General features: G+C 38.6%; 1 protein-coding gene across 2 annotated transcripts in view; it reads right to left on the reverse strand.

Annotated features, from left to right (window-relative positions):
- The window catches only part of fibcd1b (fibrinogen C domain containing 1b), a 124,946-nt gene that overhangs the window by 95,433 nt on the left and 17,203 nt on the right, over positions 1-12,310 (reverse strand). The window contains exon 2 of one of the 2 annotated variants that reach the window (XM_080874886.1): positions 154-237. The exons of the other annotated variant lie outside the window; for it this stretch is intronic. Within the exon in view, the coding sequence (XP_080731012.1) occupies positions 154-237 (84 nt within the window). The remainder of the gene's footprint in view (positions 1-153; positions 238-12,310) is intronic. 2 annotated transcript variants of the gene reach the window in all.

The following is a 12,310-nucleotide window of genomic DNA, read 5'->3' on the forward strand; positions in this document are numbered from 1 at the left end:
GCTAGTCCCCATATCAACTTACATATTATTCTGCAGAAATCTAATTCAAACTCTAGCCAAAATAATTTGTTTGATTTGTGTAAATTCAACCAGTTAAAAAGACAAATTGCTCAAGTATACATGTGCGTACATGTTGTGATAACGGGGCCTTACCTTAGCTGGGGTCTCCCTGGCTGTTTCTGAATCTGACCAGCGATGTTTGAGTTGAGAGGAGCTGGGCACACATTCACAGAACGTCTGCATGGGACAAACAGATAGGGCCACTAGTGTTGGCGTTTGTTCAAGTCACATGTGCAATCAAGCATGCGTGCACATGCAAACAAACACACACATACATGCATAGACGCACAGGCTTTGGATATATACTCCTGAAAACAAGTAAAGGAATACTTTTTAATCAGGGTTTAGCATCAAGTCAATTAAACTTGTAGGATATTGATCTGGCAGCAGAGGTTTGGTGTTAATGAAATTAAAAACAGGTGCACTAGAGGGGTAACAATGAGCACCCACAATAGGAATGGTTTTACAGGTGGAGGCCACTGACTTTTTCCCTCCTCATCCCTTCTGACTGTTTGGCTAGGGCCAGTGTCACTACTGGTACTGTGAGCTGAAATCTGGACCGTACAGAGGGTGCAAAGGTCCTAGCACATTGGACCTTGAGGGGATTGAGGGGATTTCAAGAGACAGGCAGTTATTCTAAGGGAGCCGGACAGAGCCATAGAAGGTCCTTAACCCATCAGCATGACCAGCATCTACTCCTTTTTGCAAGGAGGAACAGGATGATCACTGTCAGAACTACAAAATGACCTCCAACAGACCACTGGTGTTAATGTGTCTGAGAAAACAATCAGAAAAAGACTTTATGAGGAACCTACATCCTCTAAAGGGCTTCATGGTCACTGCAGAGCACAATGAAACCAGATTGGCATTTGCCATAGAATACCACAATTGGTGCCAAAACTTGCACCCTGTGCTTCTCATAGATCACAGCAGGTTCACCCTCAGCACACCTGAAAGAGTCTGGATAACCATGGTGAATGTTATACTGCCTGTAACGTCATTCAGCATGACTGGGTTGGTAGTAGGTCACTGATCATCAGGGGAGGAATAACCATGGAAGGACGCACAGACCTCTACAGCCAATGGGCAACGGCACCCTGACTGGCATTAGGTATCGAGATGAAATCTTTGGACCCACTGTCAGACCTCATCCTGGTGCAGTGGGTCCTGGATTCCACCTGGTGTCCAACAATGCTCAGCCTCACGTGGTAGGAGTGTGCAGGCTGTTCCTGGAGATTGAAGGAATTGATACCAATGACTGTACCCCCACACTCGCCAGACCTAAATCTAATCGAACACCTCTGGAACTTTATGTTTTAGGCCGTCCAACGCTGCCAGGTTGCACCTCAGACTGTTCAGGTCTGTCAAAATGGAGTCTGCTGCATCATTTTTCCACTTTGATTTTCGGGATGTCCGAATTCAGCCTTCTGTACAGTAGATTCATCATTTTCATTTCCATCAAGTGATGTGGCATCCTGTCATTCCACATTACCCAATCCAATGTCAGTATAAATATTCAGCATGACTTTTCAAACGTTTCCTTTACATCTCAAACGTATCATTAAATTCCGTTTTTATGACAGGTTCAATTTCCAGAAATCATGGACAGAGTTTCTTCTATAATAGAAAATATCAAAAAGTAACTTTTAATTAACTGCATGCGGGGAAAACACTGTGTGCAAGCAGCACTTATTCATACAGGTAAATGTGTGCAGTGTGAAATTTGAACATGCTTCAGGATACAGTATGTGCCTAGTGCTGCTTATATGTGTGTTTGTCTAGCGGTTCTAGCTGCTACACAGATAAAACCAGAGTAATTACGGAAGTGTGAGCTTTCTAACTGCTTCCAGAGACCACGTTATTCCATGACCTTAAACACTACTCCTCCCCCACTGGAATTGCTCAATTAGCTAGGGACAATAACCCCAACACAAAAGCACACATCCCCAATCCCAGCTGAGTACTTAAGAATGGATGCAGCAAACATTAGCAATTAATATATCAAAATGAGTTTTCTATCCAAGCCTGGTGTCATAAGATTTTCATTAGTGAATTTATATGACTAAGACTATATGTCTTTACACCTGTTATGAGCAGTATTATAAGATCACTTTAGAGCTGTACTAATTTTCAGTAACCAGGGGGTGAAGTAAGTTGGGTTTGGTTAAGTTTTGCTTTGGTTTGGCAAAGAACCACTGACTCTTATATTCAGCAGACATGGCATGTCCACCCTCCCACACTCATTTTTTACCTCTGGTTTGGCCTTAGAACTATTTGTGTGCTAATTGTTAAGCTAACTTGATTTGTCTGACTGTTGTGATGCTCATAACTCATATGGTGGTTTTGCAGACACATGACTTCTAACGACATACCATTAACTTGCTCTGTTTTTGAACATGTGGCCAAGTGATTAAGGCCCCAGTCACACAAACCTAGAGACCCATCTACAACCAACTAAAAACCACTGGTCATCAGGGAAAAATATGTATTCCCCTACCAGCTGGTGAGTGGTTGCTGGAGGTTGATGGCAGTTGCTGGGAAATCGACTGCTAAAAGCCCCAGTCACCTACATCTGCTGACAAGTCAATGACTCCCTGACACTAAAGAAAGATGTGGCAAAAGCCTCTTTGGAATTGCTTTGGTTGGTCGGAGATTGGCACAGTCATCCAAAGTCCACAAAAAAACCCCAAAACAAACGTGGAAAAACACTGAGCAGCTACTTTTAAGGTTGTAGTGAAACTGTGAAAAGTGCGACACAAAATAGACACAGAGAACTTTTCCCATCAAAATAAAAGTCCACTTTTTCAAGTAGCTTAGCTAGCAGTTTGCAAGTGATTGCAGATAAGTTTGCAACCAATTTCACCTAGTGTCAGTCAACAACCATATGGAAAAGAAATAGTAAAAACTTATAAAAGACTTGCATAAGATGTGGCCTACTCCATATAGTGAATCATATAAGGTTTTACTCGTGAAAGTGGCCACTTTCTCATTACTTTCATATATTGTTTTAGTAAGTATCCAAAAAATACAAGTTCAATTTATATAATTTTTCAAGGGATCTTATATCTGTTTTCACTCTTGTATGTTTTTCATACAAGTTTCACACAAGACAGATACAAACTTTATAAGATTTATATATATCTTTTCCATATGGGCAACCTCGGGCAACTACTTGTCAACCAATGACAGAATACACATTTTACACTTGCAGCTGGTGGCAGCAAGACGCTCAATATGGCTAACTCTGGAGCAATGGGCTTATGACCTCAAATGAGAAATCTCTAAACATTAAGCTTTCTAAATGTGGAAATGGCTGCTTATGGGGGGCAAGTGTGGCAGCTATACAAAGCCACACAGTTACTGTGTGGGCCTTCTGAAAAAGCCACACTTAAAAGAGTCTTGAAATCCACTTAAAGTTGGGAGACTGCTGATAATTCTCTCAGATTAATGCAGGTATGATGGATGCCTTGAGCTTTTTAATGTTAATATTTCAAATATAGTAGCTGTGAAAGTGCATGTTGTAAACATGCAAACAGCAGTTACATGTATGCAGTTGTGCAGCGTTGCTTGCCTTTGTGTATGTTTTGTCAGCTGCGACTTGCCGCGTATGCTACTCACACAGTCATTGTTATCTCGGCTAACCAATAGCTCACCTTTTTGCTCTAAGCATTCATTTCCAGTGTGTAAGACAGCAAGAAAGAAATAAAGGAAGGTAGTGAGAGAGAGAAAAAAGTTAAGGGTGGGTGGATGGGGGAAGCGGGAGATTTGAGAGAGGTGTGCAGAATTCTAATGAGCAGCCTTAGGGTCAGTGATAGAAATCTATGTCTGTTCTGCCTAAAACATTGCAGCTGTCTGTGCAGTACACAGAGAGCTACAGAGCTGCGTTACTAAATAAACACAGACTCCACAGTGATATGACCAACGCACTAACAAATCAGCTACATAGTAGAGTGAAAGCTACTGAATTTGTGTGTCTTACAAATTCATTTTAGTAATAAAAAGCAGGCAAATGTGTTGTGAGTATACAAAATGCGTAAATGCTTGTGTGCACCAACACACATGGGCACAACGTGTACTCCAGTTTTGTTGCAAAAGGGAAAAAAATTTATAAAAACATCACATGTGAACACATACACACAGAACAAAAGCTTATGTGTTGCAGCTGCAACCCACTTAGATTCCTGAGACTCTGCCTTTCCATTATACTGAGCAGCATGGATCAGAGCTTTAGTTTGTTCATTCCCCTGCCTGCTAATGCTCACATTGGGGTTTCATGCTGCCCGTGCACACAAACATATACGCACGTGCCCCACAGTGACACACCAATATCTGTGGAGCTTCTTGTTGGCAGTGGTCCCAGCTTGGGCATGACTGCTTGGCAGTGTTTGTCTAGTCCAAAACTGACTCCACAAGCTCCACCAGCGGAGAGGATTTACACTTAATGGAATATTTGGGCTTTTTATTGGTTGGACCTTACAAGCAGAATCCTATCTGATGAGGCACGTCTCGATAAGACAGAGAGGGCTCAGACTTATCCCGGGCGTGCCTGAATGTGTACGTGTGTGCTTTTTCAATAAGCGTACCTATGTATTTGCATGAGTGCATGGATAGTGTGTGAATATAAATATTTTAGGCCAGTATCCCCAGAATATTTGGATTGTGTGAACGTGTTGTTCTTGGGATAATTAGTTCGCTTTGCAGAATACCTTTGCGTGAGACTGTGTGACAGGGACTTTAGCAAGGTGTGTTTTAGCCTAGTGCTCACTAAGCTGATGGAGTAAAAGAGGCTTTGCATATATTCACTTGTGGGCTTACAAATCATTTAATGGGACTTGCAGATTGGTAAATGAGGGGACAGAATGATGAAAAAAGCAGAAAAAGGGGGTATATAAAGCAGGATGAAAAGCAGAAGGATATTGTGTAGGGGTGAAAGCCCTTACATAGTTCAGCAGTGTTTCATATAAGAGATTATCTACTTAAGTGTGCATTCTCTGTAGACACTGCTATACCAAACAACACTCAAAACCAAACGGAAACTTTATTAGTGATAAAATAATGACTAAGTGTATAAATTTGTGCCATTCCTCCAAAATAAATTGTGATGTTCTCTAGCTTGTAATCAGATCTTAAGAAGATAAACTATAATACACCTTGAAATCTATAATGAGACAGATTAGTATTAAAAATATACATTTAATCTAACATTTTAATACCTTAATAACAATTCATGCAGTTATTTCAACAAGTTATTTTCCAAACCCACAAGGAAATATTAATACCCAAAATAATGACTTAAAGTAATTTGATTACATGTAGATATATTATACAATGTAAAACATTACATTTAACAGAATCTCATCAAAACAAATCTACTTGATTGGTATACATTCAGTCTATATGAAGCTTTTTTTCCTTAATGATTATTTATCTGAATAGATACACTTTTGATTTTATATACATTTGTATCAGCTGTGTTTTACTCACACAATTGCGTCCTGTTTATGAGGGCATTGAATCATTTTTGAGTGTATTTTACATTAAAATATGGCAATGTAAAATCACAAAGAACTCATTAAGTTCTTGGATTTTAAAGATAATTTGGGGCTGTTTTAAATGGGAGTTAATCCGAATCTTTTCTTTTTTTAAATTTACGGTCATTTATTTCTTGAGGGTTTGTTTTGTTTTTTTTCTCTCTGAGGATTCAAATGTCACAACCCAACAAAATAAACATTGTCTAATCATTAATTCAGGGACTTACATTTAAAATTCAACAAGTTCTGAGGCCGGCCTTGCCAGAATAATGATGATTAATGGTCTTACAGATGCTTACCTGAGATGAAAGGAAGCTTCCAACTTTAACTAAAAGAAAAGACACCCCAAAGCTGCACTGTATCATGTCTGCAGATGATCTGCTATCATCATCTACTTACAGAAGTCAGCCAGAGTGTCAGTATGGGGGTAGAACTTACTGTACCCAGTCACTGGTCCAAATGTTAAGCTATCTGTTGAGTCCCAGTAAACCACCACCCAATATCCATCTTTCATGGATCTTGTCCTTCCCATTGTTATTTATGCAGGACTGAAGATGTATGGAAGTAATCATATTAACAAATATCTAGCAGGGTGAAATTGATTAGGTGCTGGTGTCCTTAAAATAATGGTTTTGTGTGTTTTATGATGGCACAACTATAGTTTTGTTACGGAGAGCTGAGTTAACCCCCTGACCTTAGAAGACCAATATCCACTGCAGCACAGCATCCCCTCAGAGAGAGAGTGAACATGACCACTTGCCACCCGATAGCACTCAACCATCACATCTTTTACTCGTGCACTGCCATACATGTACACACACACACACACACACACACACACACACACACACACACACACACATGCATGCACATATCCTCTAACACGAGTAAAGGAGCAAACGCTACATTTGTCTTGTGCCATCAGCATCAAAATCTGATCTCCTTGCCAAGGTCAAATTTTTAAGATGTAGGATACCCCCTTTGTGCGAACGCAGTCGCAAACATAGACATACACAGAGAGATAGATGGGCAGACACACACATGCATGGACACACACACACAAGTAAGGGGACCCAGTAGTGCTATTTGAGCTACAGTCATTAGTCATTCTGCAGGGTAGCTGTACCATGAAGCAGGACACCAGTATCCCTAACATGCATGTATTATTTATGAGTGCCTGTACGGTTTACACGTAGTGATATATGCAAATGTATACATTAAGGAGACGCAGCTCTTCATTTTTGCCTATTTGAGGAAGTGTCTGCCTTCTTATCACGCTGCTATTAAAGTAGCAACACTGTGGGGTGGAGATTCATCTTGCTTTTTAATGATGCGTCTTATTTGTGTGCGTGCGCATGTGTGTGTCTGCATGAAGTTCATAAGGGTATCAGTGAATGTGCTTGTGCATCCAGGTAGGAGTGTACTTGCGTGCCCAGGTAAGTGTGTTTCTTGTCCTTGCATGATTGTGCTTGTGCACTTAACTGTTCTTGCAACAGCAATCACAACTCTAAGTGGCCTGCAATTTCAAAGAGAAAAATTGAAGTGGGAGTGGAAAGGACGAAGAAAGACAAGCAAGCTGGTGAAGTTCAGCTGTGAGGAGTCCTTGATGAGAATTATTTTGATTATTCCTGACGAGAGTAACAGGAAAAGCACTATAAATCTATCCTTTTCACTCCACAATAATTTATTGAATGGTGAAGGTGTGCCTTTACCAAAGATATTCTTGTGTTTGTGTGTGCAATTAGGATGCTGTTGCTGTCAACAAAGCATGACTGGTGCATGTATAACCTCCAATAGAATACACCCCTCTTGATGTGCATATGTGCATGAGCATTATGTTTTTGACATTTTATGCAATCATGCTCAAATCCTCCTTACTTGACCTGCGTCTTGCACATTAAAGTTTAATTTCAAGTCAAGACAAGTCAGGTTTATTTGTGAAGCCCAATCTCACATTCACTGTCTTCTTTGTCATCATATCACCAAAGCAAGGCCTGGTTGCTTTTGTTCTGAAAAAGGAATGAAAAACTTAAAGAACGAGGGGATGTCAGTGACATGGAACAAAAAAAATCAAAGAGAAAAGTGAAAATTATGAGTTGAAATGTCTTAGAAGTCGAAGAAAACTCACAGAAATCACGGAAAATTAACATAATATTGCAAAAATTGTAGGCTGAGCTTTTGAAATATGATGTTTTCTGTCTGCAAAAAAGACCCATATGGTAGAGACATGATTTTTAAAGAAATTTCAAATCATTTTCTTTTATTAAAAACTCTTTAAGATGTTTGAAACTTACTGCTTTGACACATTTCTCATTCAATATGTAATATTTCCCTACCTCATACTGATAGGCTTTATGTGTTTAACAATTGCAAGCAACACTTTTTTTTTATCACTAAACGACAGCATAGGACATATAGGTCTTACAAGACATAAAGTAGATGTAAAATATTTACTTAAAGTTCATATTTTGTCTCCATTTGGTTAGTCTCACATAACCTGTGAGAGAAGAGGTAACAATATATGCCTTTTGAAACTGAAAGCCCTTTTTCAATCTTGCTGTTTCACTTCATGCTTACAAAGAAGCCGTTCTGACCTTACGGTGATTGCGTGCTTTATAATCGTGGCTGCAGTGATATGTTTTTGCATTCCAGTGTGTGCGTCTCAGGGACAGTTGGTGACAGAGTCAGTCTCTGTGTGGCCAATTGCAGTGTGAGCTCCAAGGACAGGCAGTGGAGGGTAGAGCGGGTGATTTGTCTCTTAGGATTGAACTCATCCCCCTGCTCTCCTGCTGGCCTCTCCTTCCTCTTCTTTCTCTGCATGCTGTCTTATTTTGAAGGTGAAGAACATTTCTTGCAGTGTTTGCATGCATTCATTTTAGCTGATGCAGCATATTGTCTTTTCCGAATTTAGAGTTTGTGTAGCGTGCACAGTTACACAAGGTCACAGATCCTCAAATAAGCCATTAACATTCACATAAGGATATTGTATGTTAAACAAAGCGCTACAGCACAATTTACATATTTGCTTTAGCCCAACGGAGATATAAATACTTATACTGTATATTTTATATATACTATTCTGACCATATAAAACATTTTAAACATTATCATAAAAACTATTCCTTAGGCCTTGGTACTATATTATGCATTTTATTATGACTTTTTAAGTTTATTTTTACCTGGGGATTTTTTTTCTAATCAGTCTGGAGTGGCTGTCTGGGACCAACCAAAGTTCTACGTTGCTCTAATATTGTGATTTCTAGCCAGGATTTGTCTTAGAGGCATTCAGTCATAATCCCACAGATGGTAGCTTCACACCATTGGCTCTTCAGCCAAACACATATGCCAAATGTGTCTGACCCTGTGTTCTGTCTCCGACTAAGTAGGAATACAGCATCAACAACCAGCAGAATTAAGAAAATATATGCGTATATACATATAAACTGCTCATAAAGGGTAATATAATATTTTTGCGAGTCATTAGCTAGGGAATCCAAAGAAAGTGCACCATTTTCATCAATCATGAGCTTTACACAGAGCTGCTCCTTTCAAATCATTGTGGCCTACCATGAAGACACAGCAAATAAACTAATCTCTTATTATATTTAGCACTCTGTAGCATAATCATTTTTGTTGTTTTTAGTTGGAGAAGATTATATTATTTTCTCAAAACTTTATAATCTGTGCTCTACGTATTAGGAATTTCTATTCTGATTTTGAATCATTGGAAAATCACAGAAAAATCAGACAGGCATAAAAAAGCTAGACTGTACACATTGGAGTAAATGCTCACCACTCTATAGCTAATCACGTCTGCTATTGCTTTTTTGCAACTTAGCTTGATATATGAAAACTGTGCTAAGAGGTAAAATAGAAACTCTTTTCATTAAAGTGCAGAAGAACTGTAAAAAAATGGCTAATGCTAGTGTATGGAAACCAAATTGCTCTTTAATAACTCTATCAAGGTTTTATAATGATATATTACTTAAGAATGGGATGTTATGTTAACCAATCAAGTGCAATGACTTGCATTTCTATGCTTTTTGCACTGAGAAAGACTAAGCACAGCAAGGGCATTATTAAGATCTGTGAGTCCTTGACCTCACTTTCAATCCTTAACAGTGGATAACAGTGTATTTCTTAAACATCTTGTAATATTGATGTTAGGTTTTAGTATGAAATGCTTACTGAGTTACTTCCAGCACAAGTGTAGACAGTAACTCGTATTATTTATCATAACATAAATAACTGTAAGACTACAGAAGGTACCTTCTGATATGTTGCTATAATATCTTTTTATTAAAGATCTAAAGAACAGATTTGTTGTTAAAGATATACCCATTAAGTTTAATTGTCTCCCTGACATTTGTACCTTTTCACATTTTCTTTGAAAGTGACATCCTCTACAACAAATAACCAAACTTCTTCAATGTTCTGCATTAGAAAAGAGTATGTGTTTGTGTTCGACTATGATCATGTATGTGTGAACACACCTGTTCATTAAGGTCAATTTCCTGGAGTCCTAAATCTGATTTTCCCTCCTCAAAAGTGAATGTGAAAAGATTATTACTGGCTTCGGTCTTGTTAGCCTTTACAAAGCTTCCCAGAAAGCAAACACAGTAGTACTGCTGCTGGCACTACTCATAAATACCAAAGCAATTTTGTCAATAGGGCCTTTACTGTAATGGAAACATTCTAAATTTCGGTGCACAATAACCCTTCAGAAGCTATGGGCAATAAGTGGAGCACGTACTGCAGAATGGGGATATGCATGCATCGTTAAGGGGCTCTTCATGTAGAGTGCGGGGGTTTGATCGCTGCCTTTATAAGGTGTAGTATCGGTCACAGGAAAATGTTTGTGTTATTGTATAACTTATTGAGAATGACACAGTTTCAGCATCAGTAAGGGCATATTTTTAGATTTAAAGCTATCAAAGGGCAAACAAATGGAAAAGGAATAGTCTTACGAGCAAATACATATTGCATGGTAAAGCAATACCCTAGCAATGAGTCAAAACAAAGCAAAGCAATGGCATTATGCATAAAACAGTGCTGCAGCAAAAATAAAAGCGCTGCAAGCACTGTTTTCCACTCCACGAGGAAAGCAGTAGTACCCACCTTAGTGAAAAATGGGAAATAAAGTAAAACCCTAATGGCTTGCCCAGGGTTGGTATGGAGTATATACTGCTCAAAAATTGTGATGAGTTAAATAATCAAACTAAAAAATCTTTACTGACATATAATTTGTTGAAAACCAAAAGTCATAACAAGAGCCAGTGGAAACCAAAATCAGCAAATCTTTAAATATTGCATTTAAAATAAGTTAATGTTGTTCACATGTTCCCTTAACATTTTTAGTGGTATGTTTTAATATATTTCTTAACCATATAACATATTTATGTTCATGTATAATAACAATCTTACTAAATTAGTGTTCTGATTTGTGGTAAAACATTTTCCCTCGTGGTGAATTTGATTTGTTTTTGTTGCAAAACTCCTGTTAGATATATCCAAGCATCCCATTTGTTCAATATGGTTTGAAATAACTATTTGCACTTGAATCCGGGAACAACACTGCATACAACAATTTTTTGTATGTACTGTTAAGCTGTTCCATTAACAGTTACTGAAGCCAGTTAATGCAATCCGAATTGCAACCTAGCATATTTTACTTTACTTGGGCTAGTGCTCAAATAAGAAAAAAAAAGTGATGAGGTGGAAAAAATGAAATGCAGGCCACACCATTTGAAATAGAGCACTTTTTTTCCTTTTACATTACTCTGAAAACTTGGATCAAAAGTCACCAGCCTGAATCTTTGGGACTGAGAAGCAGACAAATATGAGAGCAGAAGCACACTTGCTCTCTGGCTGTTTGTAATAGGAACTGTCACACAACTGTCACTTTTCCTGTGAATGAACTAGGGCTGTGTCAAAAAAAGTACTCCAAATGAACAGTCAGAATACAGCAAGGACTAAATAAATGTAGAGTGACTGCATAAACAGACCAATTGAGTGTGGTTAGCTAGTGCTAGACATCAGTCATGCTCAGGAAGTAGCAGACAAGCTTTTCACTGTATTTACTGAACTAGAACTATATAATAACTCAAACTCACCTCATGTCTGGCAGGTTTTTCATACCAACTTCTTGCAAGGGCTAGTGTAGGTTCAGAAGTGACAGGAAAATAACCATATGGTATCCTAATGCTACTAGCTTACTGTTAGCTAGCAAAAACAAATCTTAATATGAGTTTCTAGATTACACATCGACTTGAGTTAAGACTGGCAACTGGAAATCAAATGGATCAAATTAAAAAACTTAACTTAGTTTAATTTTGACTAATTAAACAAGACGATGCAGTCCTTACAGCATGCCAATTCTCCAATTTCAAAACAACAGTAAGGTGGCAAACCTATAGATTTGACCCATTCTCAAAATAAGGAAACTTTAAAAGGAAGACACACAAGAACTTAATTAATGGAGTTCTCTGCTGACAATTTCTCTGGAGTTACGAGATTAAACTGCTTCATTAGTGTCTGGGGAGAAAACAGACAGACGAGAAAGGCAGACCTTGGGGGGGGGGGGGGGGGGGGGAGAGAAATGGGGAGACGGAGAAAGAGTAAGAGCCTGCTTTGTTAGTGTTTGAAAGAGCCACTTTCAAGGCAGTAATTATGACGCAGAAAGAATGTAATTATTTTCCCAGAATGCCAGAGGGCTTTCA

This window comes from Rhamphochromis sp. 'chilingali' (genome assembly GCF_963969265.1).
Source record: "Rhamphochromis sp. 'chilingali' genome assembly, chromosome: 2".
Lineage (NCBI taxonomy): Eukaryota > Metazoa > Chordata > Actinopteri > Cichliformes > Cichlidae > Rhamphochromis > Rhamphochromis sp. 'chilingali'.